This window comes from Pteronotus mesoamericanus, unplaced genomic scaffold, assembly GCF_021234165.1.
Source record: "Pteronotus mesoamericanus isolate MK-2021 breed Mesoamerican mustached bat unplaced genomic scaffold, CSHL_Meso_final contig_25, whole genome shotgun sequence".
Classification (NCBI taxonomy): Eukaryota; Metazoa; Chordata; class Mammalia; order Chiroptera; family Mormoopidae; genus Pteronotus; species Pteronotus mesoamericanus.
The window spans coordinates 20,105,022-20,118,074 of record NW_026555105.1 but is presented as its reverse complement, the minus strand read 5'-3'; the positions used below and the strand labels follow the sequence as shown (position 1 = coordinate 20,118,074).

Genomic DNA, 13,053 nt, shown 5'->3' with positions numbered 1-13,053 from the left:
TGACAGAGAAGAAAAACGAGACACAGAAGGTTGAAGTAGGGGCTCAAGCTGAGCTGCTCCAACTCCAGAGTCACTTAGGCATTATCCCCTCTGTTCTGCATGGGGCTAGTCTCACTTGCCCCACTGAGCTCCTGTGAAAGTCAATAACATGAATGTCTGCCAATGGGCACTAAAACTGGTAACTGCCAGCATTAGTGCCTGCTCTGTGCCAAATAGATGGCCAAAAATTCAGGGGAAGTAATGGATGAGTGCACGGACCCTGAGCAGGGCTGTGGGAGTTCCAATCCTGGCCCTTCCCGGGACCAGTTACTTATTTCTCTGGCCTTTAGCTTTCTTACCTGTGAAATCGGGCTGATGGCAATAGTACCTCCCCCAAAGTACCATCTTATAATGAATGAATAAGCTACACTGTCTCCCATTAGGGTAATAACCAATTCTTGACTGCACCTCTAAGGACTCCTTATACATCCCCACCTCCCCACCCCAGGCCAAGACATGTCTTAATCCCTGGTCAGCTACCCCAAACAAAATTACAAAGTCAAGTTTTTGTTGAGAAGTCTCCTGCCTCATACCCGAGTTTCGATGGTCATGGTTGCCCCCTGCTGGAAACTCTCTGTAAGTGCATCACCCCCTCGAGCCGGCTTTTGCCTTGGTTTGGTTTGCCTGGGCGGAGAGGTGCTACTCCTGCAGATAATCTCAGCAGACTGCACCCAGTTGCAGTCCTTCAGAGCACTGAGGTTATGCAGTAATTAGGGGCAGCGTGGCACACTGGTTCTGAACACCCACAGACTGGATTGAGTCTGACATTCAGAATTTTCTTGGTGGTATGATCTGGAAAAAGTGTCCCTCCGTAAAGCAGAGATTGAGAGAGCACCTGACTCAAGGAGCTTGAAGGCCAGTTCAAGTATAAGTGCTGTTTGCTGGGTGCCTGAGGGTTAATGATAAACTTACTTATGAAGGTTAATGCACAAGCCCTTCAAAGTAAAAAAAAAAAATAAAAAAGTCTCTAAGGAAAAACCACACATCTTTCCATCAGAGGTGTCTAGGGCCCTGTTGTGAATAAGAATCCTGAACAGTCTATTATTCACTTGGCAGCCATGATGGAATAAAAATATACACCACACAATGTCACATTCCAACTCAAAGCCTTCTGTCTTCCCATCACACCAGAATACATTCCAACCTCCTCTTCTAGCCTGCAAGGTCCTTCACGATCAGCCACCTCCCTCTCAACTCCCTGCACTGCCCCTGTGGCAACCTCTGCTCGGCCACGTGTTCCACAAACACCAAAGCTCATTCCTACCTCCGGGCCCTTGCACCTGATGTTCTCTCTGCCAGGAACATTCTTATTTGATAAACTTACTATCATCACTGAGATCTTTGCTTAGACTTCACCTCCTCAGAGCAGGCTTCCCTGACCACTCACTCAATCCCAAAAGCCTCCTAGACTATTTCCTGTTACCCCTCTGTCTCCTTTCTTCATGGTACACCTTACCACCTGCAGGGGTTTTGCCTGGCTCAGCACCTGTTCAAGTAACATGGCTGGCACCCACAAGACATTCAGTAGATATTCATGAATAAACAAATTTTTCCTACTCAGGTTTGGGAATAAAGAAGATATAAGAGATACAGCAGTATATGATCTGAGCCTAGGTCATCCCCAGAAAGGGGCTGGGGGAATGAACAGTCTTCATAGTATCCTACAGTGGGTATATAGGTCCCGGAGAATAATACCATTCATTGCTTTTTCCTCAAAGTGTTCTCTGGAAGTCTCAGAACTTCTAGAGAAGCGCCCACCCTGACCTAGGCCCTGAGGGTCCTCCCAATCTGGAGGGGTAGAGAGAGAGATGCCTCCCTGAGCTCAGGACCCTACCACAGAAAAAAGGGAGCTGGCACGCACATTTTCCTCTTTCCTCATGCTTGGACACTCCTCTTCTGCCTTTGGGTGGGACCTATGCTGGGCTGGGCCAGATCTGAGGATGAGGGTCTCTCTGTTTTGGGTGTAGATCGCAGAAGGCATGGCTTTCATCGAGCGAAGGAACTACATTCACCGAGACCTCCGAGCTGCCAACATCCTGGTCTCTGCATCCCTGGTGTGTAAGATTGCCGACTTCGGGCTAGCGAGGGTCATCGAGGACAATGAGTACACAGCCCGGGAAGGTAGGGCATGCTGCCAAGAGGACATGTATCCTTATAGATCACATTCACCAACCACCATAGAACTAAGGTAGAAATCAGTAACCACAGGTTACCTGAACCCATCCCAGGCCAGGCAGAAGGAGAGGAGGAGTATAGGGAGAGACACCAGTGACTGGTGGAAACCTTAGGGGCCAAGGACAAACTCTTCCCTTTTCCCATTGCCCGGTGTGAGGACACTGAGGCATTCATTAGCTACCACCTGGACTCGAGGCGCCCTGAAGTCCTGCTGTCCCCAAAGATTCTGTGACCTTTGGAATTCTGCTCTTCAGGAGTCGTAGGTCATGGGGCTGAATGAACAAAGTGGTCCTGGGGAGTGAGGTCCCCTGCCACACCCCTCCGCCCACCCCTCCCCACTTCAGCCGCCTGTTGTCAGCATAGGTGTTCCCTGCTTCCACAGAGGCCAGGTTTAGGGCAATCACAGTTCTTCAGGGGGCAGACGTGGGCAGCTGTGCCACCCTGTTCCCTCACCCCAGCTGAGACCCAGCTCTGACTGCTCCCCAGCCTCTCCCTGACTCTGCTCTTTCCACCCCCTCAGGGGCCAAGTTCCCCATCAAGTGGACAGCTCCTGAAGCCATCAACTTTGGTTCCTTCACCATCAAGTCCGACGTCTGGTCCTTTGGTATCCTGCTGATGGAAATCGTCACCTACGGCCGGATCCCATACCCAGGTACAAAAGTGGCATCAGCGGGGGCTGCTTCCAGGGCCCAGCCTGGCTCTCTTCTCTTGTCAGTGTGTCCACTCAGACTGAGTCCCTGATCCTCGGCTTCCAACATCCCCTCACCTGCCCCATCCCAGTTAAAGGCCTACCATCCACCCAGCTTCCTAAGCCTGAAATCTGGGGGCTTCCTCTGCCCTTCCTTTTCTCTCACCCCTTACCACATCCGAGTCACAGTTTCTGGCTATTTGACTCCAAAACACATTCCAAGTCTTCCCTCTTCTAACCCTACAGCCTCCACCCACATCCAGGCCAATATCATCTCTCACCTTGCTGGTGCGTGGCCACCTAACCGCCACCCTGCTTTCTCCTCTCTCTCCTGCGGGCCATCCTCTGCTTGCAGCTAGAGCAGTTTTTCTAAAATTGTGACTCAGATCTTGTTCCTTCTCCACCTCTAACTCTTTCATGGCCTCCCATCATATTAGGACAAAATCCCAGACGTCTAAGTATGTGCACAGGTCTGGCATGATCTAGCCCCTGACTACTTCTCCAGCTACACTTTTTGCTGTATCCCCTATCCAGTTATCCAAAGTCCTGTACATATTCCCTGTGCTTCTTGTTCATAACACCCTACACTGTTTCTTTTATAGCATTCATCACAATAGATAACTATATACTTGCTTAATATTTTCCCCATCAGACTCTTAGCTCCTTGAGGCCAGAAATCATGCCTGCGTTCCTCACTGGTGTAGCTGCACTGCCTACCTCTGCGCTCACTGCATAGTGAGTGCTTAGTAACTAGTTGTGGAATGGATGAGTGTACCTATCCACTTGCCCGTGGGCAGCACCCTGCACTGAGTAGAACACAAACATATACTCAACATATAGATTGCCTAGGACTCAGTAAACAATGTTGTTCTCTGTTCCTTTTCAGTTGAGATGTCACCTGGGGTATCTCTAGCCAGAACACTGGAAAGAGGGGGCAAGGGAGATATAAAGAGTCCCTGACATTTTAATACACTATCCTGAATTAGAGTCCTGTCCCCATCAACGATTACACTTTGAGACACTTACTTCACTTCTACCTCAGGGTCTTCACCTGTAAAAAATACGGGTAATGATACCTAGCTTGCAGAAGTGGTTGTGAAGATTAAGAACAAAAAATATAGACACTGTTCATTCAACGGTATTTATCAAATTCCTGCCAGGTGTTATGCACTAAGGGGACAGTAAGAGACGAAGTCTCTGCTGGTAAGGAGCTCACGTTCGAGCCTGGAGGCACACACTAAGCAGGCACACACTGCCAGCTGGAGGTCACTGCTGAGGAGAAAGGGAAGCAGAGGCATTTGAGAGTGGGTGACGTGGGGCTCCTGGGGACAGGGGGCACCTGTCAGAGCAGGTTGTATTTGAGCTGAAAAACAGATGAGTGACCATCTAGGGAAAAGATTTCAGGCAGAAAACACTGCTAGATTTTAGGGCCTGCGGTGCGCCTGAAGAACAGCAAGGAAGCCAGGCAGCCAGAGACCGGGAATGAGAGCAGATGGTGGGTTACGAGGCTGACCAGGGCCAGATCCAGGGGGGCCCATGGTCACGGTGAAGAGTGAGTGGATGCGAGTGTAAGTATGCGGAAGCCAGTGGAGGATTTGGGGCTAGGAAATGGCATCATCTAATCATGTTTCAGTGATGCTTTGGTTCAACATGGAGAGTGGATTGGGAGCTGGGGACACGGTGGCAGCCTCAGCAGTGGCACAGATGGTGATGGCAACAGAGATAAGTTGATGGGTTGATGCTATGTTTCAAAAGAAGAAAGGATGTGACTTGCTGATGTGGGAGGTGGAGGAGAGAGAAGAATCAAGGATGGTTCTCCTGGTTTTAATTGAGAAACTGGGTGAGTGATAGCCTGTGGGTAGAAATTCAAGAACTCTGTTTTAGGCCCATTAAATTTGAGGTGACTAGGAAACATCCAAGTAAAGATGTTCAAGGAAGCATTTGGATATATGAGTTTGGAGTTCAAGACTGGTAATATAAAATTGGGAATCATAGTTAAATTGTTGTTCTTAAGGATAGCTAACAAATTTAATTTAAAAAGGAAGTGGTCCCACCCACAGGGTGACATCGAGTCTGGCTACCTAACTGTTTTGTCTTGAGGGTACTCCAGGAAAAACCAGGCAGTGGGTTATGAAACCCTGTATCCATTAGGATGCATTAGGCTGCAAGTAACAAAACAACAGACTAAGGAGTGGTGGAAACAATAAGCAAGTTATCATCCCCCATACTAAGTGTGCCATTCGTGACTGGTAGTTCAGCCGCTCAGCAGCTCTCAGGACTCTGGTAGTTTGTGATTGTCTTCCCCATGTGGTCAGATGGCTGCTGCAGCTGCAAGGATCACATTGTCTCACAGTGCTGAAGAAAGGAGGAAGTGTGCGTCCTTCAAAGTCTCTTCTTATCAGGAAGGAAAACTTTTCCTAGAAGTCTCCCTGGAGACTCCCCTTCAGCTCCCGTTGGCCAGAACTGGGGTCATGCCCCTGCCCTGGCTCAGGGGAGTCACTGGACTTCACAGTGAGAGGCGCTCAGCTCCCACAGGAGGTAGAGAGTGATGGCTGCTGGGGAGGCAAGTATGTCTGCCACCCCTGGACTCCGGTCACCAACCCCTCCCTTTTTAATTCCATGGTTCCTTCTCAGGGATGTCAAACCCGGAGGTGATCCGGGCACTGGAGCGAGGATACCGGATGCCCCGGCCAGACAACTGCCCCGAGGAACTCTACAACATCATGACTCGCTGCTGGCAGAACCGCCCTGAGGAGCGGCCCACCTTCGAATACAACCAGAGTGTGCTGGAAGACTTCTTCACAGCCACCGAGAGCCAGTACCAGCAGCAGCCGTGATGGGTGGGACCAAGGCAGGGCCAGGCGCTGAGGCAATGTCTCAGACATGTCTCCAGCACCGTCAGCCAGATACCCACTCACCCTTCTCCTTCCCAGACACCCGCCTTCACTGCAGCCATGGTTCCTCATCTGTCAAGTGGATGGGTTGGACTGGACAATCTCTTTTTGACTCTAGAAATCCACAACCTGCTATTCTCAGGAGGCCCAAGTTCTTATTTCTATTGCCTGGGACTTTTGTATCCCAGCTGTGGTTTGAATGGGAAACTTTTAAAATAATGAAATAAATATTTAAATAAAAGTGCCCTGGCTGGTGTGGCTCAGTGGATTGGATGCCAGCCTGTGAAACAAAGGGTTGCAGGTTCGATTCCCAGTCAGGGCACATGCCTGGGTTGTGGGCCAGGTCCCCAGTTGGGGGCGTGTGAGAGGCAACCAATCGATGTATCTCTCCTACATCAATGTTTCTCTCCCTCTCTTTCTCCCTCCCGTCCCCTCTCTCTAAAAATAAATAAATAAAATATTTTAAAAATATATTTAAATAAAAGATATGTATGCTGAAGACTACTGACAGGTCAGCTGTTCTTCCAGTTCCTTAATATCTATTTGACTTCGTGCTAGACAAGTCAAAAAAGGGGAAGACCCTTCCCCGAGACCAGTAATGCAAAGAGAAGGAGTTCAGTACTCAAACTGCCTCAAAATAGTTGCTGACTGTGTTAGTTTCCTATTGCTGCTGTAACAACTTGGAGGCTTAAAACAACACAAATTTATTATCTTACAGTTCCAGAGATCAGAAGTCTGAAATGGATTGGCAGGGCTACGTGCCTTTTGCAGGCTCTTGGGGACAGTCCTTTTCCTTCCCTTTCCCAGCTTCTAGAGTCTGGTGCATGGTTCCTTTCCACTCATTACTCCAAGCTCTACTCTGGTCATCTCATCTCTTTCTCTGAGTCTCTTGCCTCCCTCTTTTGCTCATCAAGAACCCTGTGATTACACTGGCCCCACCTGGATAATCCAGACTACGCTTCCATCTCAAGATCCTTATAACATCAATCAAGTCCCCTTTGCCATGTAAGGTAACGTCTTCACATGTTCTAGGGCTTGGGACAGGGACTTTTTGAGGATGGTGGGGCATTGTTCTGCTTCTCACACTGGCGCTGGGACTCTGTACTTGTTTCTGTCTCCAAGGAACCGGGTCTGCCAAGAAGACAGGAATGATTTTTCATACTCTAGGACCCTGACTCTCCTGCCAGGCCACATTGCTACACAAGCTGGTAGGTGTCAGCCAGCATTGGGGGCATTCTCCATGCTCAAGGAGCCCTCGTGGTTATTAAGATGGTACCCATGGTTGTGGGAATCCTGGGATCTGGCGATGTGGCTGCTGAGAGGTATCTGGTTTCCTGCGTGGGAGGCTCTCAGTGGAGGGGAGGAAGACCTGGGAAGGGAGCAGAGAAGCCACGGAGGCGTGTGGTCTCAGTTGTAAATCCCTGGCAGTTAGCTTTTGTTGTAAGGGGAGAGGTGAGAAGAGGTGACAGCGGGACAAGGAGCAAATGACACCTTTCTACAGTATTGCATTCCTTGAAGGATCTATATCCCAGTACCCACTGGGGTCCCTGGGAACCCTATATGAACTGATTCTGTACCCCTGAGGAGCAGAGTCTTAACCTTAGAAACTGGGCATAAGAACAGTGGGAAATGAAGCTATCAGTGGTTCCACTGACCTAGTTGGTAACTGAATTTCTCTCTTGCTTTCTGGTTTGAGATGTGCGTTTAGGTACTTGTGCACAAGGCTCTGTGATAGGAATTTGCACTCAAGATTGTGGGAGCAATAGACTGAATTGCTGTTCAGAATCCATAGGAGGAATACACCTCCCTGCACCACTGATGTTGAGTTTAGCCACGAGACCTGCTTTAGCCAATGGGATATTAGAAAATGTGATGTAAGCAGAGGCTTAAAATGTGCTTGTGGGGTTGGCTCCAGCCTTTTGTCCTGAAAAGAACATAGTCCAAGAAAGACAAATGACACATGTTGCATACGTGGACCTAACCTGCAGTTTGGAGTTAAACCCAGCTGCTCCCAGCCTCAGTCAACCGAACCCCTGCCCTGTGGACATGTGAGAGAGGAGTACATGGTTACTTTCATAAGATTTTGAGTTTTAGCATTGTTTTGTTATTGAGCATTATTATAGAAATAGCTGGCTGAGCCCTGGCTGGTGTGGCTCAGTGGATTGAGTGCCGGCCTGCAAACCAGAGGGTCACTGGTTTGATTCCCAGTCAGGGCACATGCCTGGGTTGTGGGCCATGTCCCCAGTAGTAGGTGTGTGAGAGGCAACCACACATTGATGCTTCTATCCCTGTCTTTCTCTTTCCCTTCCCCTCTCTCTAAAAATAAATAAAATCTTTTTAAAAATTTTTTTAGAAAATAAAGAGAAAGAAATAGCTGACTAAGACATGATCACGACAGTTGGAGCCCATTGCTATGTGGATGAGATCAAGATGTCAATTCATGCCCTCCTGCTCTATCGGTTTACATTACTCTACACTCTGATTTATCCCCTGGTCACAGAAAAGACAGGTGGAAACAAGGGGACAGATAGAACACCAAGAGCATGATCCATGAAAGAAAAAACTGGTAAGTTAGACTCCTTTAAAATTAAAAACTTTGCTCTGAGGAAGACAGAGAAATGAAAATGAAGGGAAAGGCAAGCTCTGATAATGGGAGAATATATTTGCAAAACACGTATCTGTTAAAGACATCATATCCAAAATATACAAAAAAACTCTTAAAACTCAATTTAAAAATGGGCAAAAGAAAAGAAGGGTCAAGCCAAGGAACATGTATAAAGGACCCATGGACAAAGCCAAAGTGGGGAAGGATCGAGGGTGGGAGGTGGGGGTGGGTGGGCAGGGGAAAGGGGTGGCAGGAAAATGGAGACAAATGTATCTGAACAATAAAAAAAAATTAAAAAATAAAATGGGCAAAATCCTGAACAGACACCTCACAAAAGAAAATATGCAGATGGAAAATAAGCAAATGAAAAGATGCTCAATATCACATGTCATTAGAGAAATGAGGTATCACCACCCACTTATTAGAATGGCCAAAATCTAGAACACTGACAACACCAAATGCTGGTAAAAATGTGAAGAAACAAAAACTCTTATTCATTTATTGCTGGTGGTGATGCAAAATGGTGCAGCCACTTAGGAAGATATTTGACAGTTTCTTATAAAACTAAATATATTCTTACTATACAATTCAGCAAAGCACTTCTTGGCATTTACTCAAATGAGTTGAAAACTTATATCCTCACAAAAACCTACATTCTAATGTTTGTAGTAGCCTTACTTATAATTGTCAAAACTTGGAAGCAACTAAGAGGTCCTTCAATAGGTGAATGACTAAACAAACTGTGGTACATTCATATAATGCAACAGTGTTCAGTGATAAAAGGAAATGAAATACTAAGACATGGAAGAAACTTAACTGCCTATTGCTGAGTGAAAGAAGCCAATCTGAAAAGGCTGCATACTGTATATTCCAACTACATGACATTCTGGAAAAGGTAAAACTGATAGAGACAGTTAAAAATCAGCAATTGCCAGGGATTTGGTGAGAAGGGAGGATGGGATGAATCCCCGGGTAGCAGAGAACAGAGGGGATTTTTAGGGCAGTGAAACAGTTCTGTATGATACTCTTAGTGGTAGATACATGTTATTATATATCTGTTAAAACTTATGGAATGTACAGCTCAGAGCACAGTACAGCACAATGTGAACTATGGACTTTGATTAATAATAATGTACCAACACTGGCTCATTAGCTGTAACATATATACCATATTAAGGCAAGATGTTAATAATAGGGGAAACTGGGAGCAGGTGAAGAGGTGTTTGGGAACTCTGTACTTTCCGTTTATTTTTCTGTAAACCCAAAACTGCTCTAAAATATAAAGTTTAACAAACAAACAAACCAAAACATAGGGATACATTTTGCGGCACCAATTCCATGTGAAAAGTGCACACAGTCCTCCCCTGGAAGGCGGCAAAGGGAGGCATGGACACAATGCCCCATGTTAATGGCTTGTTTCAGTCTATCCGCTCGCTGTGGCTTTGAGTTTAAATGTGGGGAACGCGCTGGTTTCCCTGTGATTTGGAACAAAACTGCCTCCTTATTCCTCAGAATACGCCCTTAATTTTGTCATGTCTCTGTCCTCATCACAGGATATCTGACATAAGGCTATATCAATTTGCATTCTATTTGTATCCCTTCCCTTTTGGAGGTTGGCCATGACTGCTAGTTGTCCCCATATCCACCTTCCCCCTTCTTGTAGAGAAATAGAATTTGTATCAGGGCCATGTGACTACCCAGAATGAATGCTATACTTCCCATTTCCTTTTGCAGTAAAGTGTGACCATATGATTAAGTTCCGATTAATGGTTTGTAAGTGGAAGTGTGGTATAGCACCTTCCAACATCCTTTCTTAAAAGACAACTTATGTGAGTGCTGGCTGGGCAACTCAGTTGGTTAGAGCATCACCCTGCTACACCACGGTTATGGGTTCAATCCCCAGTCAGAGCACATGCAGAAAGCAACCAATGAATGAATAAGTGGAACAACAAATCAATGTTTCTCTCTCCCTTCTCTCTTTCTCACTCTCAAAAAAATAAAAAAGACAACTGATGTGGACTCTTGCTTGGCCCTTTATTTTTCCTCTTCCTCTGTCATGCTGTCTAGAATGTGCATGTGAAGGCTGGAGCTCTAGCTGCCACCTTGGGCCCTGAGGAAAATGAATTAACTCTAGGGATGGCAAAGCTGGATGGAGTCCTGGATCTCTGAAGACATTTGAGGCACAATTGCCATACGGCTGGGCTGGTCCTCCAGACTTTCACCTTGGAGGACATGAACTGTCAGTATCCCTTAAACATTATCTGTATCACTGTGCCTGAGGGCTCTTTTTCTAAAACTGCAAAAAAAACCTCAGCTGCCAGTGTTCCAAGAAGGCCGAAAGTGCTAAGGAATTAACACCCTCTAGGATCAGTCCTCAACAAATGACTTTTAGGAGCTGGTATATAAATACCCCAGCTGCCTTGCCTCTTGGTTGGGATAACTGTGAGGTGTGTGTTTTGCGTTGTTTCCCAGTTTCCCCACAGGATTGAGCTTCAGTTACCCACAGAGGTAACTTGCTTGACAACATACCCTCTTCAAGTATAGTTCCAACATGAATGTCACTGGATAGTTTCATTGATAGTCAAGAATAAGAAGAAAATGCAATAATTAAGTATGTATGTCTTCACTCAATAGTAGATGACGAGTAACTTCTTTGCTGAATGGGGCAAGAGTTTTGGGGACAATTTTGTGCTAATCACAATGCAAGAGCTACAGACATGACACAAAGTTTCATGTGCTCTGTTAACATTTGCTCCATCAGTTTAAGTCTATACCTGGATTTGGCGAACTATGGCAAATTGCAGTTTATTGGAACACATGCACACCATTACTTATTGTCCGTAGTGTTTTCTTGTGCCACAAGGCAGAGTTGAGTAGCTGTGACCCAATCACATGGTCTTCAAAGTCTAAAATATTGACTATGTGGCCCTTTATAGAAAAACTTTGCTAGTGAAACAATGACTCAAGTCCTGATTTGTAGCATTTGCTGATTTTTGTGTTGTAAACAGTACTGCCATGGCCAATTTCCAACTACCAACCAGAACTGCATTATGACGTTCAGGGGCCTTTGGCCCTTTGGCCTTTTTTGGAAATTTCTTCCATAAAATATATACTCTATTTATAAATATACTAAATTAAATATAAATTATAGTTGACAATTGCATTAATATCAAGATGAATATATTCATGTTATATATGAAAACATTTTCTTCAACTCCAAAATTCATTTTTTTCCTTCTGATTTCAAAAAAAAATTAATTCCTTTTGAACATTTTTGTGACCCCCTAAAAGCACGGTGGGCCTTGCACACTGTGCCTCCTGTGTTAATGGACAAGTTGGCTCTGCTACCGACACACCAGTGAACACAGAGCTGGGAAGGGATATGCAGTAGCATACCATTTAACAGTATCATGCGTAAAATAGATGTGAAAAACTCAAGAAAATAGATAATAGCGAGATATAAAATGATTAGGAAGTGATGAGTTTTAAATACAGAATGTTTTGTTTTTAATATCATTCAATTTTAAATTTATATAATCAAAGTTCCAATAATGTCTAAGTTCGACATTCACAAAATTACTGAAAATTTCACTGTCAGCTCTTACAAGAAGTATAATCCAGCTCCTACACACCAGTATCCTCTGAGGTCCCTTCATTTCCCAAATAAACTATTTTTGCTCGAACTCTTTTCTCAAAGCTGAGTTCTGGGGGAAACTAAGAGGAAAGTAAGCTTCCATCTTGTCAAATCCCTATTTGGGGGTCAGAGGGCTTCCTTATAGTTGAATCTATTCCCAACTGATAGAGTGAGGCTTGAGATTCATTTATAATGCAAGCATTCAACAATTTTTTTTTAGCATGTACTTAATAGGGACACAGTTGAGAACAATATGGATGTAGCCTGGGCCTTTATGGGAGATGGACAATAATAAATAGCCAATTTGTACCTATATATGTATGTGTGGCCAGGGATCACCTCTCGGGGGAGGTGACAGTTGAGGTGAGAGCTAAACATGTGAAGCAGCTAACCACACACGATTTGAGAAAAGAGGATTCCAGATACGAGGAACAGCAAGTGCAAAGGCCCTGAGGCGGAGATGAGCTCAAGTGCTGAGGAGGTCTGTGTGGCTGGGGCCATGTAAGGGAAGGGGAGGATGAGAGGAGATAAGGCCAAATCATGCAATGCCATGGTGAAGACATAGGATTTTACATGAATCAGAACAGGAAGCCCTTGAGTATTTTAAACAGGGGAGAAATATAATCTGATTCTTGTTTTTAAAAGACTGCTTTGGCTGTTAAATGTAAACTCGAGATTAGAGCTGACAAGAGTAAGTGTAGGAAAACCAGGTAGAAGGCTACCACAGAGGCCTAGGTGAGAGAGAGGAGGGTGGCCCAGGTGAGGATGGCACAGTGAATTGTTACAAAATAATCCCCAACGAATCATACCACCTTAAACTCATGCCCTTGTGTGGTCCCCTTCCACTTGGACTCTGGACTGACCTTGTGACTTGTTTTGACCAATAGAATGTGGCAGAACTGTTGCTATGGGAGTTTTGAAGCTTAGGCCTTAGGAAGAGCCTGGTAGCTTTCACCCTTACCTTCAAAGACACCCTGAGATCACAATGAGGAGAAGCCTAGGCTACCCCCGTCATGGA

At 45.6% G+C, this 13,053-nt stretch overlaps 1 protein-coding gene across 3 annotated transcripts in view; it reads left to right on the top strand.

Moving 5' to 3' along the window:
- The window catches only part of HCK (HCK proto-oncogene, Src family tyrosine kinase), a 32,725-nt gene extending 26,777 nt beyond the window's left edge, over positions 1–5,948 (top strand). For all 3 annotated transcript variants that reach the window (XM_054573906.1, XM_054573905.1, XM_054573907.1), the window contains 3 exons: positions 2,007–2,160; positions 2,735–2,866; positions 5,537–5,948. In XM_054573906.1, coding sequence (XP_054429881.1) covers positions 2,007–2,160; positions 2,735–2,866; positions 5,537–5,739 — 489 coding nt within the window. In that variant the 3' untranslated portion in view covers positions 5,740–5,948. The remainder of the gene's footprint in view (positions 1–2,006; positions 2,161–2,734; positions 2,867–5,536) is intronic.
- Positions 5,949–13,053: the final 7,105 nt, after the last annotated feature.